Source organism: Carassius carassius, chromosome 11 (assembly GCF_963082965.1).
Source record: "Carassius carassius chromosome 11, fCarCar2.1, whole genome shotgun sequence".
Classification (NCBI taxonomy): domain Eukaryota; kingdom Metazoa; phylum Chordata; class Actinopteri; order Cypriniformes; family Cyprinidae; genus Carassius; species Carassius carassius.
This window is the reverse complement of record NC_081765.1, coordinates 30,135,958-30,161,162: the sequence shown is the minus strand read 5'-3', so window position 1 is coordinate 30,161,162 and position 25,205 is coordinate 30,135,958. Positions and strand designations below refer to the sequence as shown.

Sequence of the window (25,205 nt, the reverse complement as noted above, 5' to 3'; positions counted from 1 at the left end):
GACAACAGCTATTAGAATGACCGAATAACTCTTGAATATCATTTTATAATCATTTCTCAAGCAATAAGAAAAAAAGGAAGAAAACTTTCAAATCAGTTCTTGTCAAGACCAAACAATCTCTATTCAGACCAAGTGAAAATGAATCCTACTTACTTCATTAAGAATAATCCTAGCCTCAGTGAACATCATTCAAAAAAACAAACAAAAAAAACAACTCTGCCTATTAAATTATTATTTTCTTTTTGCTGACATCACTAGCTCTCATATTTTGGCCCCGCTCCTTCACCACCTGTCTCAATTTTGGCCTTTTAATGCTCACTTTTCACTATGCAGTTAAATCTTGGAAAAATTAAAGTCCCGCCCTATGTGTCATTCATTAAAAAGCTCATTTCATCAGAAATAGAAAGCCATTTTCCATTTATCTTACGTGAAACCTCACTGAGAACTCAAAATAAAAATAATCACATTTAAGCAATAACATTTGTCTTTGGGAAACTAACATTTGTTGCTAAAGCTAAGATCTGCTGCTTTCCATGTGATGATGCTGCCAAAGGCTTCACACACTGGGGATCTGATTCGACAGCATCACAGACAGCTTGTCCTCATCTAATTTCATCTCTCAGCTACATCCGTAATGATAAATGCTGAGAGGAAGAAATTAAAACCAACATTTTACCATCGGTTTACCCTTTTGGCATCCACACACAGGTATCCTGATGGCTCAACTAAAGTTACATGGTAAAACATGTCTGATGTGTGGCTGCATATTAAGTGCTTCAAAGACCTGCCATTCACAACCACAGATCTCCACTTACTGCTTTCAGGCTCGAGAGCAACACTTAGGCTTGTGCTTTCCAAGAAACTAAACATCTATTCAGAGTAGCACAGGACTGCGTGACAGATATTCCTATATTGCACAATTTCCTCTTGTTTTTACACAAAAAAAAACGGGAAACTACTAGAAAAAAAGAAACACATGTGGAATATGTGTTTGTGATGAAATGAGCTAGTCTAGCGTGACTAGGCCCAGAAGTCTGTATTACGCACAAACAAATTCAATACATGCATGAACGGCCTGATATTTACAGTCCAAAAGGGTGGCTTTCTCTAAAGGCAATTGTCTGAACTCAAAACATGACTGTAATAGAACGATTCTTCCTGTTTTCAGGTCTGTTATGAGACTGTTTTGTTCATAGGGAATTTCCCAAAGGGACTGATGGAGATGAAGATGACTGATGATGGCGAAATGCGTAATTTCTTTTTTTCTCCAAATAGAATTGCAAACAAGTTACTCAAAAGTTCTTCAATTGGTCGGTCAAACTGTTAGTCCTGCTCTAAACTCAACCCATTGGCTGATTGTGTTGGGTTGGTTAGGATGCTCAAACAATGTTTTTATGGTGTTGCATATGAATTTGGGGTTTGTAAAACGTATTTTAACAGAAAATTAACACATCACATTTAAAGGCTTTAATGCAAGGGAAACATGGATTTGCTGTATTAACAAGGATTTTAAAATGGCATGTGCTTTCTTTTAAAACAGCGGAAATTTGTCGCTATACCCTCCATGGCCCTGATTAACAATTTGGCAGCATGAATCTCTGAAGCCAAAGATAAGTGCATTTCAGCTGAACTGTTCCCGAATCTACTGCAGCATGACAGCATAAGGAAAGGAATTAGTTCTCTGAAAAGGTCTATAGTGAAAACATGCACACATTTTTAGCAGAGAATCTGTTTGGAAAGGAAATCATGTACTAGCTAAACAACTTCTAATGGAAAAAAAATAACTAAATAAAAAAAATTGCACTTTAAGAAGGAAATCTGTTTGGAAGGAAAATCACTGACAGATCAACAATTTTTGTTTATTATTATTGTAATATATTGATCAAAGTAATAGCACTACTGCATAAAGTACGTCTAAAGGGATTGCACTACTGTTTTTAAGCAATAGAACTGCACAGCAAAAGGACTGTCCACTTTAAGGGCACTGAGGGGTCATGCTACGGTAATATTCAGACCCTGTGGTCAACACCTACAGTACAGTACAAGGCAACTAAGATCTACAGGCAGTAGGTCTGGTCTGGATGGGTGCAGTGCATTAGGATGGGGTGAATAGGGGGTGTAAGAACCAACCTATTGGATTAGTCTCACCATCATTGCACTTTGGGAGATCGTATAAGGTGCCCGGGTTGTCTCTAATCTTATATTTAAAAGTCACTGGGCAGCAGCAGACAAACATGTAGGCCACGTTTTGAAGGGGGGGGGGACTAAGAGGAAAAAGGAAAACTAATAATAGTATCCAAAACATGATCTGTAATTCTATATATAATGGAGGTTTACAAAATTTCAAAGTACACATGAAATAATTCTGAAAGAGGGCAGTGCATCAGAGTTCATCTTTCCCACTATCCAGAGACCTGTGTTCGATTGGTCAGTAAAGAGGTGAGCCATGTGACCTGTGTCTAGACAAGCATGTGGATCTCATTGTATTCATCCCGTCCATCTTCATCAAAATTCGGCGAATCCTCATCAGCATCCAACTGCAATAACAAAAACTACATTTTAAAATGAAGTCAAAAACCAGGTGGATTTTCTCAGCTGCCTGCTTGTGCTCAGATCATCAGACAAACATGAATACAACATGAACTAACCGCTGCAAGCTCTCTCTCCTCAAAGATCCTGGTCAGGATGAGTCTACGCAGAGGTACGGTCATAATTAGGATGAAGGGAAAAGCCAGAGAGGCTACAGTCGACTTCACCACCCACAGCAGGGCGATACACAACAACTGAATGATGGTGAACATATTCATACGCCATGTCTTCACCTGTGTGTGAAATGAATCATGCAGTAAGGAATTGCAATAAGATCTAGTGAAAAGCTTATATTTTGCATTATTCTAATGTGTATTTTCTTTTTGTTAATTGTCAGACACAAATGTGCTTATTTCATAAGTGACCTAGAAATAGTGCTTATTTATTTCACCTCCTACGATTTCTGTTAATTTTTTATTTTTTCAAAATCTTTTTATTTCTAAGTTTAATTTAGATGTTCTATCATAGATTTTCAATGTCGTCTCAGACTTTTGGACCACACTGTACATGTGAATATATAGTGTTCAAATTTGTCAAAAATGGTTTGTAATTTAAATGTGTAGGGTTGTGTTAAATAGTGTGAAATAAACTGGTGATTTGTGCGCCACCGTGTGGTGCTTCAAAACCTTTCAAACTGAATCCACGTGTCAATTTAGTACAAACTTCTAGCCTATACCATGTAGAAATCAAACACAAACATAGATAACAAGCTGTTGCCTTTGTGAATGACATCACCTCAAACTCTCAGGAAAAAGTGGTTACCTTGGTAACATAGATGTGGTCCGGGTGATGTTTAGCCGGGGTGACCATGAGTGTGATTCGCTCATAAAGCTGGATACCAGTAAGAGACGTGATGCCCATGTATAGAAATATCCCAAACAGCACAGCCAGAGGAATATGACGCAGCACATCCGTCATCACTATAGACAACCCTGCACAGAGGTGATGGGATTGACAGAATAAAGTTTTTTTTCCCCTAATTGAATTGAATTGAATATAATATTATTTTAAGAATAATGTTAATGTCAACTAGGAAACTTGAGTGGTCTGAAATATAAATCAGATGTTGTTAATACAGCAATAAGCCACTCAAACCATGCATTTCAGTACATTAAGTAACATAGTTTTACTATCACGTTCTTATGCACAACATGATGATGAGTATGAAAACCCCCCCTTAAAGGGACAGTTCACCCAAAAATGAAAATTCTCTCTCATCCTCAAGTTGTTCCAAACCTGTATGAACTTCTTTCTTCTGCTTAACACAAAAGAGATCTTGAAGAATGTGGCTTCCATAGTATTTTCCCCATACTATGGAAGTCACTGAGGATGAACAACTTGGTGTTTTTGACAATTTTGTGTTGAGCAGAAGAAAGAAACTCAACCAGGTTATGAACAACTTGACAGTGAGAAAATGATGACAGAATAAAAAGAAAATCCTTGTACGCACAACTCAGAGCAGGGTATCCCAAATCAAGAGGTTCATCGCAAGATGATTTCAAGAAATCAAATAATTTTTTTAAAGAATTTGAAATATCATATTTTACCCATAAATAAAAAAGTAAGTTGAATTAAAAATAAAACTCCAATGTGGAGTTTTGTACTCCAGCAAGTTGCCCACCCAACTAATTATTTAAGATTATTGTTGAAATGTAAGTAATGAGTAAATTACTATAAAATAATATTATTTTTGTTAGACTGTTGTATTCCTTTGTGCACATGTGCCATTGTGTAAAACATTTTTCTACTTTAACATCCTCAGAGGAAAGTGTGGGTCCCGAGTTCCTGTTACTGTTATTTTGGGGTCGTGGGCTGAAAAGTTTGGGAAACACCAAGAACCAAGAACACCAATGTTCAATCAATATTTTAATTTGATATACTGATAAACTGTTCTTCCACCTTTTTAAGTACATATAGTCACATACATAGTTAACTACATTATTTTAAATGTAGGATGTTCACGCCAAGCAACGCAGCTCATTTCTGGTGTGTTCATTGTAATCGCAGGTTTTGGAGTAGTAAAAACTTCTGTCAAATTCATAATTTCAACTGCAAGCTCTGTCCTTTTGATGGTTTGACGTCATATAAAAAAAATAAAATGGCAGCACCCTTAACAGCTAAAGGTAGCTAACTACTTCTAAACTTACTACCATCTGATGTTATTTTATTATAGCTGATGCTACCCAATTAATGTGATTTAAATTAATGTTATTAAATATTATACTGTCATCACTAATCAAGTCACACATGAAACCTCTATGCTGTTATAAGCATTGCATAGTAACAAGTTTGGGCTCAGTACGATTTCTTAAGAAATTTATACTTTTCTTTAGCATTAAATGATTAAAAGGGACAGTAAAAACGTTAAAAAAATTATATTTCAAATAAATGCTGTTTCTGTTATCAAACAATTCTGAAAAAAAAAACATTTAGCAGCACAACTGTTTTAAGTATTGACAATAATAAGAATTGTGTTTTTTTTTTTTTTTAGCAGAAAGTCAGCATGAATGATTTCTGAAAGGTCATGTGACACTGATGGCTAGAGAAATGAGGCTGAAAATTCAGCTATGATCTCAAAAATAAATTACATTTTAAAATTATTTAAAATGGAAAACTTATTTTAAACTGAAATAATATTTCACAAGATTACTGTTTTTACTTTATTTGTACATAAAGGCTTTAAAACTTTTAAGCAGTAGTATATACAGAATACATGGTCACAGGTACACTAAAATGGCTCATGCAGTTGGTTTTCTGTCAATATTTGTTTTATAAATGCGTGTGTGTGTGTGTTTCTTACCCACTAGGATAGCCACACACATCCCTGTCACCCTCTGCTCTTTAACTTCTTGGATCATGGGCTTTTCTCCAGGGGCAGTGGCTTTGCTCATGACTGTCAGTGCATTCACGTGAGTCACCGAGCGCACAGTGGCGGCAGTCAGCCAGGGCAGACCGAAGAGCGGGCAGATAGCTCCCAAAGTCACTATTAAAAGCAGGTCGAGATGAAAACCAGAACCCTTGACCAAACGTCGCTCCTTCTTGCACACTATCAAGCTGCAGATGGGACATATTGATGCAATAAATGAAATGAGCTACAGAAACATTTGAATTGTATTACATTTCCACCTGAGCTTAGACAGAACATCTCAAGATCTGTTAGCTTACTCACGTGGTGATTTGAGTCTCCATGAATATGAGGATAAAAACCAGCAGGGCCGGGATCACTGAGGCCCCCATCATCCAAACAGGGAAAGGCTGTTTATCTCCAAACGGACTGACAAACCAACTCCGTTTGTCCGGAGATGTGACCGAGAAACCAGAGGGGACATTCAGCTTCTGCAACCACAATAAAACACAAGTGCTTGTATCCCAGAGATCCCAGGATTCATTGGTTACAGCGCTCTGCCAAACCAACCACACTGTAATACAGCCTCGGAAGAAACCTGCCTCCAATTACAGGCCAGAACTTAATAAGAAGAGTACTCTGGTAGAGGAGTTTCTTTGCGGTATTATACATATACTGCAGATCAGAGTTTAACAGTGTGGTTACCTGTGTGTATGTTTCAGGAATGGTGCAGTCCACCAGCACAGAGATGAGTATAGAGATAGGAATCCCGAAATCACCAATAATTCGTCTTGCCTTTGATAATAACAGATGATACACACAGAAACAGAGGATGCCAAACTTTTTAGTCAGCTCAAAATGTTTGCTCACAATCATAACCATAAAAAAAAATATTATTATATATTAATAATATTAATATATATTTGTAATCGACAATGTTGTTGTTTTTCAGTAAAAACATAATTTAAATTAAAATAATTTATTTGAGAAACACACATGAACTAATTAATCACATTTAATCATGCCTAACATGAAAATCTGTAATCATAAACATATTTTTACATCATTGTAGAATTTTAAATTATTGTAGAAACAACATAAAGACTGTATATATTTTTTTGTTGTTGTTTAATGGTAACTTTTTTTTAGTACCAAGTTAAAAAGTTAAGTAATTACGCAGAATACTATGTACTTAAATTCTATGTAGGAAGGCAACTATTACAGTCACTACCAAGAATGATGCCTATATTAAATCGATTGTTTTATCAATTTCTGTGGATAAGTAAATAAAGCAATTTAACAACGGTAAAATTTGTGCCATCATTTTAACATTTAATACGCATATTCTGTTACTAGGGCTGTGAGATACTGAAGAAAATGGCGATATGCAATACCTTTTTAAATATGATATTCAATATGCAAAATGATATTGATTTAAGTGCATGAAATCAATTTAAATTATATTTAAATATATTTAAAGACTGAAAATTATATAACCAATTTATATGTTCAACATTCTTTCTTGGAAAAGAAAGCATCACTACAACTTCTAAAAGTGACCAGCAGTGTTTTATTAATAAATAATAAAGGTACTTAAATACTAAAATCTTTTTACGCAACTTGATAATATATAGTTATATCAACCTATAAGGTAAACAAAAACACCTGAAACTAGGGGTGGACGATTAGTCATTTTTTTATATTTTAATTTCTGTTTGTTATTAAAAGTAAGAACTACAAACAATAGGACTAATACTATAAAACAAAGATACAAATGAAACAAACAGTGCTTTAAATCTTTTAGGTACCTACATTTGATATATTTAACAGTAGCATCCAAGTAAGAAACTGCATAATCAAATCTACAACTGAAACACTGCATAGTCTTCACATGAATTCATTATATTTTGATTTATAATAAAGCTACAAAGGTTATTTCAGTCTATTCTCTGTTATATGCATCATCCTAAAACTGTCTTTTCGCAACATTTTAAAGTTGCCTAAATAATTCCAATATCACATGCTGTTGCGATATGCATATCGCGATATGTACATTTGCGATATTTCGATAATTTCAATATATCATGCAGCCATAACTGTTAAAGAGCATTAAAAATATTTGAATTTAAGTCAATTTTGCATAAAGCCATTATACGTAATAAATGTTACACAAAATGAGCACAGCTGATAATAGAATGCATGCACTGCACTAGGTACATACCTTTCCACCAAGGAATCTGCTGTTTCGAAATTTTCGCAGAAAGAAAGCCACAAAGAAGGTTCCTATCATGAGAACTAAGGACAGCAGGGCTGTGTTGGGCTGGTTGAGGATGGCTTCCCTAATCACACTATGCCCCTGAGGGTCAGGCAGTACAAGAGCCGAAGGGTAGCTCTTCATCAGAGGGTGCTCTTGAAACACCTGTGGAAAATTAACAAAATAATTTGTATAAAACTCATTTGGATTCAAGCCTCTGCTAAATAAAATGTAAAAAATGATCATGTTTTTTTCACAACTTGCTATAAATACAAAGTTCTGTCATGAAACTCTAGATGGTGCAGTCTTAATCTGCTAGTAATCACATTGTTATCTACACGATGCACCTTCTACCTTCCCCAGCTCCACCTGTATATATCTGGAACGAATCATTTCATGAATGTTATATGTGCAGCAGCACTATTTCTTACTTACTCACAGTAGCATGTCTGTGGATGTATTGGCAGTATCAAGTCTCGGTGCGTGCTCTGCCGCAGTAGCATAGCAGATTTATTCTGCCAAGAACATTACCATTGCCACAAAAAAATTACCATTTTAGAGAGTTGCCATGACAGAACTGTAATAACTTTCAATAGTTCTCTATGATTGTTTCTTGCTGTCTACATAGGCAGCATTTTAATTGAAATTCAAACTCTTAAGTGACTGATTTGGAGCACTCTTCATCATCAGAAACACTGTGCATCATACAAATAACAATCCTTTTAAAATTGCATGGTAGACTCAACTTGCAGTTACATGCTGCTAAAAGGCTGCTAAAAATACTCTAATGCCGAGTTCACAATGCACGATTTTAGCCCGATTTTTCACTCTGTTTTTCTTTTTCTCCTTGTAGCTGTCAATCCGCTCACAGACAATTTGCGGGCTATATTATATATAGGCAATAATGTGAAAAGGATTACTTCCTTATCACTTTTTGTGTGTTTTGTTGTGAAACGTAGTTTGTGGACCAGGCAGAGCTGTCAGGGATTATTCCTATGGTGAAGTATGCAATGTGAAACCCCCCGTCACCGATCAATCGTGCAATGTGAACACAGCAGCAACTGAATGCTACCCCAGATAGTCACGCAGTGTGAAAACAACGGCGATCCGATGAGTTTGAAAATTGTGTAGTGTGAACTCGGCTTAATAAGTATAAAACTACGCAGAGAAAAAATACTGGGTAAAGTAGTGAATTTTAACTAAATTTATGTTTTTAAAATAGTACATTTTAATCATATTATTTAAAAAATGAAGTAAATTAGTTATAATAACAGTTACAATATAATTACATTCTTTTTAATACACAACACAAAAATGTTGGGATAACAGTCCATTTTAATCAGAATCATGTTTTTAAAATAGTCCATTTTAGTTAGATTTATGTTTTTAAATTACAATTTTGTTGAAACTCTTTGATAATCATTACATTATTCATGTTTTACATTTGTCTCATTCACATCAGAAGACGTTTTGTTGCAGTGCATTATGGGTTTGCCTTCTTAGTGCATACAATGGAGATACACTCCTTTTAAAACAGCCTACACATCTGACATACCTTAAATACACCTTTGACATCTTAAAATGCTGTCTAGCTAGGCAGCTTACTAGGTCTTAGAGTAGAGCTTGCACCTGCTGGTTTTGGTGACTTTAAATCTGTACCTTAATTAGTTTAGAGAAGGTTTCAAAGATGAAAATAAGAGAGATGAGAAACGCAAAGATCTCTTGGGTGAATGGAGAGATGTAGCGCACAAGGAAGCTTCCCTCTGCTGCCACGATCGCTAGGACAATGAAGATGAGCCAGAACCCGATCCACACTCGGCCCGTGAGATATTCGAAGCCCTGCGCCTGGCAGAACTGATAATGAGAAAGAACAAAGAAGGACCAGCAGGAAAGGCAGCAGATAGAACAGAGAGGAACAGGACAACAGAAAGGCAGACAAATGTTAATGTTATCAAATGACCTCCTTTTCTTTATAATGGTTGAAACATAAAGTCAAAAAAGTACCTTATAAAAAGCCTCCTCAAAGACCAAAAGTGGTCCAGAGAAGCCAATTATGAGCAAAGGCTGTCCTGCTAGCAGGGAGAACAGCACTCCCACTGTCGCTGTGGAGATGATGAGCTCAGAGACTCCCATCATGCCTTGTGTTTTCTCACCTAAAGAAACAGGAATATGGTATTATAGTATGAATTTCTGTAACCTAAATGAAAATAATGCATGCTTTGGTAAATCATAATTATGACATACTGTATATCAAAAATAGTCATAATTATGAGATAAATAAAAATAAGACATTAAAATTAACAATTTTGACAATTTCATAATTATGACCTCTTTATATGATAAAAATAAGACAAATACTTAAGAACAAAATAAAACAGAATTACATGGAGATATATGTAAGTCAAAATAAAAAAAAAATAGAAAAAAAATCAGAATTATGGCAAAAATACCAAATTATAAGTGAAAAGGGACAATAGGTTGTGACTCTAAAATTATGGAAAAAATACATTGCTGACTTACAAAGTTCATCATGATTTTTATCTTATGTTTAAATAAGAAATCAAATTATAATAATAAAATCATAATTACGTGATAAAAAGTAACAATTGACATACCAGGTCATTTTTATGATATAACAAGCTATGTTATAATTATGACTCTTTTCATCTCATAAATAGTACTTAATATGTCAATTTCAACTTTTTGTCTTTTTGGGCTTCTATATTAAAAGACTCCACTGTTAAAGATAAAACATAAGTCGAGGGACAAGAGTCTCATTGTCTCACTTGCCTAATAAACCTCCGAAGGTGATAGTGGGTGAAAGAGCAGCAAAGTAAATAAAAATGACAGCAGCAAAACATTGTGTGTCCATGGCATCCTTCAGGTCACTTATGTAGCGTGGATAACGGCGGCGGATATCATGGATCAGACCTCCAAAGGGAATACCAGAGCGCTTGAGAGGGTCAACATCAAACTGATCCTCCTCCTCCTGTTCATCCGTACTCACATCTACAACATAAACAGAACAGGTCAACATTAACAGAACAGACAAACTTGAACATGTTATTACAAATTCAGTAAGTTTTCCACCTTTGGTCTCCTGCTCAGCTCCCGTCACAGTACTGCCGCATTTTTTAAGCTCCCTCTCCCTTCGCTTACGAAGCATCTGCTTCTGGAAAGAGGCCACGGTCTTCAGCAGGTCTTTTCCCTCAACGTCTGATGGTGGAATTACAATACTGCAGTCTAAGAACTCGTTGATGCCATTAAGTAGGTCCTGTCGATCATCGGCGAAGTACGCGACTTCGTGGAAGTTCTGTGGAAGGTCAGGAAAATCAGTGAACCTGAGTGGATTAAAAGTCACAAGGACATTTATCATTTTAAAGGGATAGGTCACCCAAAAATTAAAATTACCCCATGACTTACTCACCCTCAAGCCATCTTATGTGTGCATGACTTTCTTCTTTCAGACAAATACAGACAAAGTTATATTTAAAAATAGCCTGACCCTTCCAAGCTTTATAATGGCAGTGAATGGTGGTTGAGATTTTGAAATAAAGTGCATCCATCCATCATAAAAAGAACTCTACATGGCTCCAGTGGGTTAATAAAGGCCTTCTGAAGTGAATTGATACATTTGTGTAATATCCAGCTTATAAACCGTAATTTCTAGCTTCTGTTATAAATGCGTGATCATGAGAGGTATTTGCGTTCTACTGGATGACATAGATGTAGCGTAAGCCCATGTCGGACACTTTTTATGAAGGATGGATGCACTTTATTTTGTTTCAGAATCTCAACACCCATTCACTGCCATTATAAAAATTGGAAGAGCCAGGACATTTTTTTTATACAACTCTGACTGGATTTGTCTGAAAGAAGAAAGTCATATACACCTAGGATGGTTTGAGTAAATCGTGGGGTCATTTTCATTTTTGGGTGAACTATCCCTTTATCAACTTTTGGCGGTCCTGAAACATCTCATCAGTCCATGGTCCAAGTGACACATGCAAAGATTCATTTCAATATTCAAAAACAAAGCCAAGACAAAGTCCAACTTCCATTTTTTTAGCGTTGTCATCAAATTTGTAGAATGGGGTTGAAAATCATACACTTCTTTGATCATTTTGTGAGCTTTGGTCTAAAGATCATCTGACAAAAAAAGAAAAAAAGTAATTTTTACAAAAATGGGATAAAGTATGTGGGAAAAAAGGGGTTTCAATAAAATTCAATATGGCAGAGAGGCCATAAGTTGAAACTTGGTCAAAATTTTTTTAATTTAACTTAGTAATGAGAAATATGAGTAAGCCAGAATAATAATTTTGGGCCAAAGCATTTTGAAGCTCTAATTAAATTTTTACGAACCTGATTTAAAGAACTTTTAGGATATAATGCCACTGATACCCACAAAATTAAATTTCAGTACATTTCCCTTTGCCAACGCATTGGTGAAAAACATGCACATTTTGTTTTGTAGCTTTTCCATAAAATTCATTACATATAAGAGAATGGGTAAGAAAATCTATGATTTTTGTGTGGCTTGATCTAAAGGTCATCTGTCCCAGCATTAGAGAAAATACCAACAGAAAAAAAAATCAAAAATGGCGGAAAGGTAATAAGGCAAACCTTGACAAATGGCATATCGTTTGACTGACTCAAGGAATCTGAGTTACCCAGAAGTGTAATTTTTGGCCAAGGCATTTGGATTTAATTTGTATGTCATGAAACATGAACTAAGCACTCTTAAGGCATGATGGCAATGACACTATAATAGTTTTTCCCTAAGCCCAGGGTGCTCATTTCTGTTCCTGAAGAGCTCAATTAGCTGGTTTAGGTGTGTTTTGTGAATTCTGCAGGAAGGTAGATCTACAGGAACATGAATAATCACCTCTGGCCCAAGCATCACAGAGATATATCCTCCATTCCCATTCACCAGTCCCACCACAATTCATTACAGGTTTACAGGGCAATGGGGAGAGAAAATCAATTCTGAGATTGTGTGGCTTGGTCTCGAAATCAGCTTGAGCATTTTATAAATATACTTTTTTTCCACTTATAGTAAGTTACTTTAATATGAAATAATTTAACAGGTAGAAATTGTGAGTGGAAACTATTTTTAAAACATTTATCAAGTAAATAATGAACAAATGAAAAGGTCGTGGGGTCTTGAATGTTGTTGTTAATGGCCGGTTTTGGACTCAAAAGTTGAGAATTATAAGACTTCAGATACTCACCCCAAAATTTCCAGAAAAAGACTGAACAGCAAAAAATGAGCGGATATAATTGGTCTCAACACATCTTTAGTGTTTAGTCCTAACAACTTGCAAAACGGTTGTACATATTGCATGTAAATGAAGATGTACCTTATCAGACATGAGGGTGGAGAAGGAGCGTCCAATCTCATGATAGTCCATGTTGATCTGTGTGGGGCCTAGCAGCACAAAGATGAACCGAACTGGGACGGGGACTTCCAGAACGGACTCCAGCAGCACGGCTTCGTTCAGCCGTACAAAGGCCATCGTGGGCTTCTCTAGGAACTCCACACATCCTATTAACACAATTATTGCGGTTATTGCGGTTAATAACACAATTATTAAAACCACAGAAACAGGGAACCAGTGACAGAAATCAAACACAACAGAAAGCATTAATCTTCGCTTAGCTGACTGAGGCATTATTGGAAAACTCTGGTGTGATGACTAAACATCTTCTCTGGACCTGAAAACAACAAACACTTGAACGAAACGCTGCTTTGCTTACCCACTAAGACCACAGTGGCCTCGGCATCCTTGGGAATCTTTGTCAGGAGTTTCATAGATCTGGCGGCAGCGTGTCCCTCAGCTGGGACAGGGTGGATGCTTTTCTTTTGTTGACAGAAGAAAATAGTAAGTACCATTTGAACGTCACACATCAGCCTCAAGCTGTGGCAGATAGTGCATGCATAGCTGCCCTCGCTCCAATTGTTTACTGTTCCATATGGATGGTTTCGTTCATCTGTTCAAGTGACGGAGGTGTAAGTATGTTTTGTGAATTTTAATGAACCATTGTGCCTGTTTTGTATCACCGAGCGCAAATCTTAACCTACAGTTCCAGTTGACAAAGTGGAACAGCAAATGGTAAAACACTTTAATTCAATTTAACACAATACGTCTACACTTTTTATATGGGCTGTTTCAAATGTGCCGACATTTTTAGCCATGGGGAACATTCATGCAAGCACCTGTAAACTCACTATTACTTTTAATCCTGCACATGTTGCAGAGCAGCTTACATGATCCAAGCATTAGTGGTGCTGCTAACCAGGCCCAGACTGAATGTGCAGATGCATTTTCACTGAAAAAAACTTGCTTAGTATTTTGTTCTATTTTACAGTACAAATTTCTAAAACAAGATACAACAGAGCAAAATAATTGACATTTTGTAAGATACATCTTGACAAGTCTTGTTTTCAAAACAAAAAAAAAGTTAATTTTTCTTACCCAACTGCCAGATGTTTTCTTGTAAGCAAAATCGTATATATATATATATATATATATATATATATATATATATAATATCTTATGCCAATTTGTTCATCAAATAAATGTATTTTAAGAAAATCATTTTATGCACTTTCGCTGATTTTAGCTGAAAACCTGTGAGATTCTATAGAATGTATTTAAACAGGGTAAAATGTGTTAAATGCAGTGCATCTGAAAGCATAATCAAATTAGCAAAAATATTGATGACAAACGTTACAATTCTTTCAGGAGAGTTCTGATTTTGTGTGGGCCTTAAAGTCTTAGGTTGGTTAAAACTCGTTAAAGGGACAATAAGTAACTTTTTAGGTATTTTATTATCTAAAATCAATATTTGTATTCATAAATATGTGTACAAATACCTATGCCAATGTTTAAACTAATCCTAGTAAATGAAGAATTTATTATCTTTATATACATGGGACGGGTAGGTCGACGGAGGCTTCCATGTAGTTCCGCCATCTTGCAAAACTATAATAGCAGAGAGGGACAAAAAGTACTAAGCCAACGCGTTTCCACAACGTGTTTTCGGTCAGAGCCAGAAACGCAGGTGCAGAGCAGTGAGAGGCGCTTGAAACTGCACCGGCAAGTTTAAAAGTCTGGATTACATTCTTATTATGGACCATACATATGCCGCACCACAGGAGAAGAAAACATCGTCGCCAAAACGAAGTGCTATTAGAAGACATCCTGTCAAAGCTTTTTGGTACATATCGCCTACCGTAGATGCAACGCGCATTTGAAAAAGCGAGGTGCTGGAGAGCAAAATTAGTTTGAATGCAAAATACAATTTCACCACTAGATGGGAGTAATTCCTACTTACAGTCCCTTTATGATGGTTTTACAAGCTGATGATCAGTAGGTTTTGTTGGCCAGTCCAGCTGACAAGCATTTAAGCCCCTCTAAAATGATCAAAACAAACCAGCCTGTCCAGATTTATGGTCAACTAGGACCAGCAAGTAGGCTAGTCTAAGTTTTTTTTTTCTCAGTAGGGCTGCTTATAACCCACCAAACATTTACATCCCAACTCTTATGTGCAGGAATCCAGAGTAATCCACCGTGAAGGGACCAAGTGCTACCACAAAAGTCAAAGAAGGGGTCCCCTTCGGCTCAATAAACTTGGTGTTAATTATCTAGAAGACTGTGTCCTTTCTAAAACATGCACACAAGAAGCAAGCAACTCACAAATAATGTCACAAACACCTCTTTGTCATGTTCTGCCGCTTTGCTGTCATGCATCTCCTCGTGGTCCTGGGATACAAGGGGCAGGCTGGTGTCGTGAACATGATTGTGGTTGTGACGAAACCCACCCAGACTGTTGACAGAGTGGTTCCGATGGAAAAGGCCTTCTTTCTCATCATTGGGGTGACTGCACAAGAGAAAGTATTTTGATAAAACTAGTGAGCAATTTTTCATGTAAGAATGCAAAATAAACCCACATAATATATATATAGAGTACAGACCAAAAGTTTGGAAACATTACTATTTTTAATGTTTTTGAAAGAAGTTTCTTCTGCTCATCAAGCCTGGATTTATTTGATCAAAAATACAGAAAAAAAATGTAATATTGTGATATATTATTACAATTTAAAATAATTGTTTTTAAATTTATTATACTTTAAATTATCATTTATTTCTGTGATGCAAAGCTGAATTTTTAAGATCATTATCGCATGATCCTTTAGAAATCATTCTAATATGATGATTCATTATCAAAGTTGGAAACAGTTCTGCTGCTTAATATTTTTTCAGTACATGTGATACTTTTTTAGGATACTTTGATGAATAAAAAGTAAAAAAAAAAAAAAGCTATGTTTTTTTTTTAAATATAAATATTTTGTAATAACAATATACACTACTGGTCAGTAATATGGGGTCTTTTTAAATAAAATCAATACTTTTATTCAGCAAGGATGTGTTAAATTGATAAAAAGTGATAGTAAAGAAAATATATTATTAGAATATATATTATTCGAATTTTTATTTTATTTTGAATAAATGCAGTTCCCCTTCGAGGGAACATCGAACTGTGTCGAACGACACTTTGGGGGAAGCCCCTCAGCGTAGCACCTCTGAAGTATGAATGAAACTGATCCAATCTTGATTGGTGTTGCGTCATGACGTAATGTGTGACGGCATACGCGGAAGCTATAAAAAGGACACTGGCACACAACAGAGATAGCTTTCTGTTCTTCAGCAAGCGCTCTCTGTCTTGTGTGTCTTATTTGGTGTTGTATTGTCCTTAGTCACAAGCATTATTATGGCGAGCAGTTTCACGAGGTGTGTGCATCCCTGCCCACGTTATATCATGGGTGGAGACACACACCGAATGTGTGTGCACTGTTTGGGAGTGCAGCATGCGCGGGCAGCTCTCGAGGGGGCTGCTTGCGAGGATTGTGAGAGATTGTCAATCCATGTGCTGCGCTCCCGCCTGGCCGTTTTCACTGGGGATGGCCAGGCTCGCGAGCCCCGTGGTGCGGGACCCGTGTCCGCCGAAGTAGCGCGGCGACGCTCTTCATGGGGCTCGCAGATGGATCTGGCGGGGGATCTCGAGACTGCCGAGGCACGCTCTCGCGATTCATCCGCCAGTTCCGATGCTCTCTCGCCTCGCGCGGAAGCCCGCCCCGCGGCTTCTTCCGCACGAGTGGAGAGATCGATGCTTGAGCTGTCGGCTTCCGAGGAAGTAGATGGGCTCAGCATCGAGGGCGGGGATTTTGGGGATGACTCGCCACCCCGTGTCCCCGCATATGAGGAGCTGGTAGAGGTTGTCTATCATGCAGTGGCCCGTCTTAATATCAGTTGGCCACATGAGAAGCAGGAAACACTTATTAAAAGCAAGTTGGACGAGTGTTTCCTGCAGCATAGAGAGCAACCTCGTCATCGGGGTTTACCGTTTTTTCCAGATTTACACAACGAGTTGTGTAAATCGTGGAACAAACCTCATTCATCTCGCGTGTCCAACCCCCCTGTGTTAAAATATAGTAATATCTTGGGGGGGCGAGAGAACGGTTATGGGATGATGCCTCGGGTGGAACAGCCGCTGGCCACTTATTTAGCCCCCGAGTCTGCATCATCCCTAAAAACCCCGGTGCTGCCCACTAAACCATGCCGTGATACATCTGCGTTAGTGGGCAGGGCTTATATGGCTGCGGGTCGGGCTGGCGCTAGTCTGCATACAATGGCAGTACTGCAGGCGTACCAGGCCGACCTTCTTAAGGATATTGATGAGGGCGAGGGTCCAACTCCGGAAATTGTTGCGGAGTTGAGGAAGGCCGCAGATTTGTCTCTCCGAGTCACCAAGGAAACAGCCCGTGCTATCGGCCGTTCCATGGCGGCAATGGTGGTCTCGGAGAGACACTTATGGCTAAATTTGTCAGGCATAAAGGAGAAGGACAGGGCTTTCCTCCTTGATGCCCCGATTTCGCCCTCTGGCCTGTTCGGCGACTCAGTTAATATCGTCGTCGACAGGTTCCAGGAGGCAAAGAAACAGTCTGCAGCCTTTAAACAATACCTCCCTCGCCGCTCGAGATCTAAGAAGCCTGCCCCAGGCGGGCAGCCGCAGCCATCCGCCAGCTCCTCCGCCTATAGACAGGCGCAAAAGGAGAGCGTCGCTTCTAGAGCTCCCCCTCAGGCAGCCTGGGGGCATAGACGACGCTCTCAGCCGAAGCCTCAGCCTAAGCCGGGCGACCTGAGGCTTCAAGAAAGAGGTCCTAGCCAGCCTAGGCCCTCTGCGGGCGGCCCCACCCGTGGGGGAGCGATCGAGGTCGCCTCCTCTGCGGAGCCCGCAGGAAATCGATGTCGACTTCCCGCCGTTAAGTACGCTTCGGGACGCATCGGTCTCCAGCGGACGCGCCCTGCACAGTCCGCCCCACAGGCTTGCGGCCAGGCAGCATTCGCGTCCGCACATCGAGAGTCGTTTTTGGTCGAACCCTGCCGGAGATCCGCTTCGGGGGGCCAAGAACGAATCCCGATTAATGCCCGAGGCCAGCCTCGAGAGGCTGGTCCCCTTAGTAGAGTATTTCGATGCATGGGAAAATCTCACAAATATTTCTCCTTGGGCTCTGCACACCATTCAAAGGGGGTACAGACCAAAGTTCAATGGGGTGGTCTGGACTGTAGTCAACCCAGAGCAGAGTCGGGTGTTGGAACAAGAAGTAAACTCTCTGCTGGTAAAGGAGGCTATTACATTTACATTTACATTTAATGATTTAGCAGACGCTTTTATCCAAAGCGACTTACAAATGAGAACAATAGAAGCAGTCAGGTCAACAAGAGAACAACAACAGTATACAAGTGCCATGACAAGTCTCAGTTAGTCTAGTATAGAATGCATAGGTAGGGTTTGTTTTTTGTTTTTTTTTTGTTTTTTTTTTTAATTAAAAGACAAGAAAAGGAAAGTGCTAGTGTTAGATGGTTAAGTGCAGGTGAAAAAGATGAGTCTTTAGCTGTTTCTTGAAAATGAGTAAAGACTCAGCTGTACGAATTGAGATTGGGAGGTCATTCCACCAGCTGGGCACAGTCCAGGAAAAGGTCCGTGAGAGTGATTTTGAACTTCTTTGGGATAGTACCACAAGGCGTCGATCACTTGCAGAGCGCAAACTTCTGGAGGGCACATAAGATTTAACCAATGAGTTTAGGTAAGTTGGTGCCTTGCCAGTGGTCGTCTTGTAGGCTAGCATCAGTACCTTGAATTTGATGCGAGCAGCTACTGGTAGCCAGTGTAACCTGATGAGGAGAGGAGTAACGTGAGCTTTTTTGGCTCATTGAAGACAACCCTCGCTGCTGCATTCTGGATCAATTGCAGAGGCTTGACAGTACATGCAGGAAGGCCCGCCAGGAGAGCATTACAATAGTCCAGTCTGGAGAGAACAAGAGCTTGGACAAGAAGTTGGGTTGCTTGCTCTGACAGGAAGGGTCTAATCTTCCTAATGTTGTATAAGGCAAACCTGCAGGACCGGGTAGTTGTAGCAATGTGGTCTGTGAAGCTTAACTGATGATCCATCACAACTCCTAGGTTTCTAGCTGTCCTCGAAGGAGTAATGGTTGATGAGCCCAGCTGTATAGAGAAGTTGTGATGAAGCAATGGGTTAGCTGGAATCACCAGGAGTTCTGTCTTCGTAAGGTTAAGCTGAAGGTGATGGTCATTCATCCAGCTAGAGATGTCACTCAGACAGGCTGAAATGCGAGCAGCTACCGTCGGGTCATCTGGTTGGAATGAGAGGTAGAGTTGGGTGTCATCAGCGTAGCAGTGATAGAAAAGCCATGCTTCTGAATGACAGATCCTAATGATGTCATGTAAATGGAGAAGAGAAGTGGTCCAAGTACTGAGCCTTGAGGAACCCCAGTAGCAAGGTGGTGTGACTTTGAAACATCACCCCTCCAAGACACACTGAAGGATCTGTCAGAGAGGTAGGACTTAACCCACAGGAGTGCTGTTCCAGAGATGCCCATCTTTCTGAGGGTGGACAGGAGAATCTGGTGATTAACAGTGTCAAAAGCAGCAGAAAGGTCCAGTAAGATGAGTACCGAGGATTTTGAAGCTGCTATTTCTAGTCGCAGGGCTTCAGTAACCGAGAGCAGAGCAATCTCAGTTGAGTGGCCACTTTTGAAGCCAGATTGGTTGCTGTCCAGGAGGTTGTTCTGTACAAGGAACATAGAAAACTGGTTGAACACAGCTCGCTCAAGTGTCTTTGCAATGAATGGAAGAAGGGATACCGGTCTGTAGTTTTCAAGAAGCGCTGGATTTAGAGATGGTTTCTTGAGCAGTGGGCTTACCCGAGCCTGCTTGAATGCTGAGGGAAATGTTCCAGAGTGAAGAGAGGAGTTGATAACGTGAGTAAGCGAAGGTATGACTGAAGAAGAGATCGCATGAAGGAGGTGAGTGGGGATCGGATCAAGTGGACAAGTAGTAGGATGATTGGACAGGAAAAGTTTCGCAACGTCCATCTTTGAGAGTGGGGAGAAGGAGGAGAAAGAGTGTGCGTCGGTCATTGTGAAGTTGTCCTCAGTCTGCGGTGTGGAGAATTGGTCACTGATGGATCTTGTCTTATTGGTGAAGAAAACGGCAAAGTGGTCCGCTATAAGAGTCGATGGAGGAGGTGGTGGCGGCGGATTAAGAAGAGAAGAGAAAGTCTTGAAGAGTGTCCGAGCTTCAAAACAGCTGTTAATTTTGTTGTGGTAGTAGGATGTTTTAGCCGTGAAGACATTTGCAGAGAAGGAAGAGAGGAGAGTCTGATACACACTGAGGTCTGTAGAGTTTCTTGATTTCTGCCATTTCCTCTCTGCAGCCCTGAGTTTAGAGCGATGTTCACGGAGAACCTCAGACAGCCAGGGGGCAGATGGGGCAGTGCGTGCTGGTCTAGACAACAGTGGGCAAAAGTTGTCCAAGCAAGATGTTAAAGTGGAGCAAAGAGTGTCCGTAGCGCTGTTCGTGTCCAGAGCAGAGAACTGAGAGAGTGCAGGAAGCGAGGATGAAACCACAGAAGATAGGCGAGATGGAGAGAGTGAGCGTAGGTTCCGTCGAAAGGTGACCTGCGTTGGAGTGTGAGGCACTTCAGTTAGTGCTAGGTTAGCAGTAATGAGGAAGTGGTCTGAGGTGTGCAGTGGAGCAACTGAAGAATTGTCCACAGAGCAACAGCGCGTGTAGATGAGGTCCAGTTGGTTGCCTGATTTGTGAGTCGCTGTAGTAGACCCTAGCTTGAGATCAAATGAGGAGATCAGAGTTTTGAAGTCAGCAGCCTGGGGTTTATCTAGGTGGATGTTGAAGTCACCAAGCAGTACCAGAGGAGTACCATCTTCCGGAAAGTTTGATAGCAGCACATCCAACTCCTCCAAGAAGTTTCCCAATGGACCTGGGGGATGATAAATGACCACAAAGTGGATTTTAACAGGGTGGGTTACAGTAATGGCATGTGATTCAAATGAACCAGTACCTGTAGGTGATGGCTGAAGATCAAATTTCCATTCTTTTGATATAAGGAGACCTGTCCCTCCACCCCTCCCAGTGCTACGAGGAGTGTGGGAACAAGTGAAATTAGTGGAGAGGGCTGTAGGGGTGGCAGTATCTTCAGGTTTGATCCAAGTCTCTGTCAGTGCCATGAGGTTGAGACCGGAATGAGTAGCAAGAGAAGAAATGAAGTCTGCTTTGTTAACTGCAGACTGGCAGTTCCAGAGACCAACTGGAATAGAGAGCGTAGTAGTAGAGGTCAGAGGGACAGGCCGTAGGTTTGTCAGACAGGCCTTCCTGCAACGTACAAAGCGTGCTCTCCGAGTGTTAGTAGTGATAGTAGAGATCTGAAAGCACATAGTGACTACAAATGTAAGATATTTGAGAACAAGGTATACAAAAAGTGAAGAAAGAGGAAAAAAAGCAATACTCCAGTGCCCTGTCGGTGTCCTTGCTCGATGGAGTCGCGCAGGTAGAGTCGATTGTCTTTACACTCGTCGGTCTTCACACGAGGCTATAGAACGTATTCCTCCTCCAGACAGGGAGTCCGGGCTCTACAGCCGCTACTTCTTAGTTCCCAAGAAGGATGGGGGGTTGCGTCCAATAATAGATCTCAGGCACTTGAATCGGTCTCTGAGGAGGTTCAGGTTCAAGATGCTCACTATTCCCATCATCGTGAACCAAATTCAATCCGAGGATTGGTTTGTCACGATAGATCTGAAGGACGCATACTTCCACATTTCCATCCTTCCGTCTCACAGGAAGTTCCTGAGGTTCGCCTTCGGGGGCGAGACGTACCAATATCGGGTTCTTCCGTTTTGCCTAGCTCTCTCCCCTCGCACATTTACAAAATGTATGGATGCAGCTCTAGCACCACTGAGGCTTCAGGGTCTCAGGGTTCTCAATTATATCGACGACTGGCTGATTCTAGCCCAGTCACAAGAGCTGGCAGTTCGGCATCGAGATGTTGTCCTTGCCCACATCCAGAGCCTGGGATTGAGACTCAACACGAAAAAGAGCGTGTTGGCACCAGCCCAGAGAACCACGTTCCTGGGAGTGGTGTGGGATTCGGTCTCGATGCGGGCACAATTGTCTCCTGCACGGATCGAGTCCATCCTGGCCACGGTGACCAGGATAAAGCTAGGCCAGGCCATCACTGTAAAACATTTCCAGAGAGTGTTAGGTCTCATGGCAGCAGCATCCAATATCTTTCCATTCGGTCTCCTGCACATGAGGCCCTTGCAGTGGTGGTTGAAAACCAAGGGGTTCTCACCGAGGGGAAACCCATTTCGCATGATCAGGGTCGCGCGCAGATGCCTTCGTTCCCTATCTATGTGGAAGAAAGCTTGGTTTCTGTCCCAAGGTCCCGTGTTGGGAGCGTCATGTCGCCGGAAAACCGTTTCGACGGACGCCTCCCTCACGGGCTGGGGCGCGGTCATGGACGGCCGCTTTTCGAGAGGTCCATGGCAGGACCATCATTCCTCCTGGCATATAAACTGCCTGGAAATGTTGGCGGTGTTCCGAGCTCTGAGGAGCTTCCTGCCGGATCTCAAGGGTCATCACATCGTTGTGAGGACGGACAATATGTCTGTGGTTGCCTAAATAAACCATCAAGGGGGTCTGAGGTCTCGCCCTCTATGCAGACTGGCGCATCGGATCCTATTGTGGTCCCAGGGGAAATTGTTGTCTCACAGAGCAACATACATCCCAGGGAATCAGAATCAGGGAGCAGACATCCTGTCGAGGCAGGGGCTGAGGCCCAGGGAATGGAGACTCCATCCCGAGGTGGTGGAGTCCATATGTCAGAGGTTCGGCCCAGTGGAAGTGGATTTATTCGCGTCTCGAGAGACGACTCACTGTCCACTGTGGTTCTCTCTCACACATCCAGCCCCACTGGGGTTGGATGCCATGGTACACACGTGGCCGAGGCTGCGTCTGTATGCCTTTCCCCCGATCGCTCTGCTCCCGGGAGTTCTAGAGAGGGTTCGTCGCAACGGCATCAGTTTATTATTGGTAGCCCCATTGTGGCCGGCCCGAGTATGGTTCTCAGACATAATATTACTCCTGGACGGCCCTCCGTGGGAGCTTCCCATCAGGAGGGACCTGCTGTCACAGGCAGAGGGCTCAATTCTTCACCCTCGGCCCGAACTATGGAAACTATGGGTCTGGCCCCTGAGGGGGCACAGTACCGAGAAGCCGGCCTGTCAGCAGGAGTACATACTCAACTCTCGAGCTCCCTCCACGAGGAAATTGTACGGCCTAAAATGGAATGTTTTCACCGTTTGGTGCAGAGAGCGGGAGGTGGACCCAGTTAACTGCCCGGTGGCTTCAGTGCTGGAGATCCTCCAAGATCGCTTCTCAGTTGGTCTTACCCCGTCCACTCTCAAGGTATACGTGGCTGCCATTTCGGCTTTCCACGCTCCTCTGAGTGATGGGCCTCTGGGGAGACAGCCGTTGGTCGTACGTTTCCTCCATGGGGCTTGGAGGATGAGACCTGCGGCTCGTACCAGGGTTCCCACTTGGGACCTAGCGGTGGTTCTCGGAGGGTTGGTTGAGGACCCCTTCGAACCGCTGGAGTCGGCTGAGGCCTAGGACCTTTCCCTTAAGGTGGCTTTCTTATTGGCCATTACTTCTCTGAGGAGGGTAGGAGATCTCCAGGCGCTCTCTATATCTCATGGGTGCCTGGAGTTTGCTCCAGGCGACATCAGGGCCATCCTACTTCCTAGGCCAGGCTATTTGCCCAAGGTGCCGTCTAATGTGGCACGGCCTACGGTTCTGCAGGCTTTTCATCCTCCACCTCACGTGACGGTGGATGAGGAGAGACTTCACTTGCTCTGCCCTGTCAGAGCTTTGAAAATATATATCCAGAGGTCCTCCTCATGGCGGAAGTCAGACCAGTTGTTAGTCTGTTTTGGGTCGCCCAAGAAGGGGCTTCCTGCTTCCAAACAGAACATTAGCAACTGGATTGTCCAAGCTATATCTATGGCCTACCAGGTGCGCAATTTGCCTTCACCTCTGGCCGTGAGGGCTCATTCTACTAGAGGCATGGCGTCCTCTAGAGCCCTCCTCTCAGGGGCCCCCATCCAGGAGGTCTGCAATGCAGCAGGATGGGCCACCCCTCACACTTTTATTAGATTTTACAGCCTGGACATTCCATCGACTCCTGGCACCCTTGTGCTCTCGTCCTAAGTGTGCCTGTGCACAGCTTCACACTAGGACAGGCAGGGCTCGTTGTGGCATAGTGGGTACTCGTTCCCCCAAAGTGTCGTTCGACGCAGTTCGATGTTCCCTCGAAGGGGAACGTCTCGGGTTACGACTGTAACCCTTGTTCCCCGAGAAGGGGAACGAGAACTGCGTCTCGTCGCCACACCTCCCCCTGCCTGGGAGCGCTTCCTTCATCACATAATCTATCTCTGTTGTGTGCCGGTGTCCTTTTTATAGCTTCCGCGTATGCCGTCTCACATTACGTCATGACGCAACACCAATCAAGATTGGCTCAGTTTCATTCGTACTTCAGAGGCGCTACGCTGAGGGGCTTCCCCCAAAATGTCGTTCGACCCAGTTCTCGTTCCCCTTCTCGGGGAACAAGGGTTACAGTCGTAACCCGAGACGTTCTTTTTAACCTTTTATTCATCAAATATATTAGACAGCAAAACTGTTTCCAACACTCATAATAAATCACAATATTAGAATGATTTCTAAATGATCATGTGATAGACTGGATGTTACATGTGACACTGAAGGCTGGAGTAATGATGCTGAAAATTCAGCTTTGCATCACAGGAATAAATTATTTTTTTAAAGTATATTCAAATAGAAAACTATAGTTGTAATAATATTTCACAATATTACTGTTTTTTGTGTATTTATTAATGTTTTAATATGTTCGTTTGGAAACAAGAAAATTTACCCATGTTCCGCAAACAAAATATTGCATTCGGTACACACGTGCACAGTACCGAAAGCCCTGTACCGAAACAAATACACGTATATATATATATTTATTTATTTATTTTATTTTATTTTTTTCAGTACTTTTGTCTGCCAACATCCTTA

At 41.2% G+C, this 25,205-nt stretch overlaps 1 protein-coding gene across 3 annotated transcripts in view; it reads right to left on the bottom strand.

Annotated features, from left to right (window-relative positions):
* Positions 1 to 1,792: 1,792 nt before the first annotated feature.
* slc4a3 (solute carrier family 4 member 3) overlaps positions 1,793 to 25,205 on the bottom strand; it is a 102,160-nt gene continuing 78,747 nt past the window's right edge. For 2 of the 3 annotated variants that reach the window (XM_059562507.1, XM_059562510.1), the window contains 13 exons: positions 15,407 to 15,572; positions 13,446 to 13,548; positions 13,049 to 13,233; positions 10,479 to 11,001; positions 9,693 to 9,841; positions 9,348 to 9,542; positions 7,656 to 7,853; positions 6,140 to 6,229; positions 5,759 to 5,925; positions 5,390 to 5,643; positions 3,352 to 3,521; positions 2,649 to 2,822; positions 1,793 to 2,537 (listed from right to left, as the gene is read on the bottom strand). In XM_059562507.1, the coding sequence (XP_059418490.1) occupies positions 2,460 to 2,537; positions 2,649 to 2,822; positions 3,352 to 3,521; positions 5,390 to 5,643; positions 5,759 to 5,925; positions 6,140 to 6,229; positions 7,656 to 7,853; positions 9,348 to 9,542; positions 9,693 to 9,841; positions 10,479 to 11,001; positions 13,049 to 13,233; positions 13,446 to 13,548; positions 15,407 to 15,572 (2,452 nt within the window). In that variant the 3' untranslated portion in view covers positions 1,793 to 2,459. The remainder of the gene's footprint in view (positions 2,538 to 2,648; positions 2,823 to 3,351; positions 3,522 to 5,389; positions 5,644 to 5,758; positions 5,926 to 6,139; positions 6,230 to 7,655; positions 7,854 to 9,347; positions 9,543 to 9,692; positions 9,842 to 10,478; positions 11,002 to 13,048; positions 13,234 to 13,445; positions 13,549 to 15,406; positions 15,573 to 25,205) is intronic. The other variant, XM_059562509.1, reaches the window with a different exon arrangement.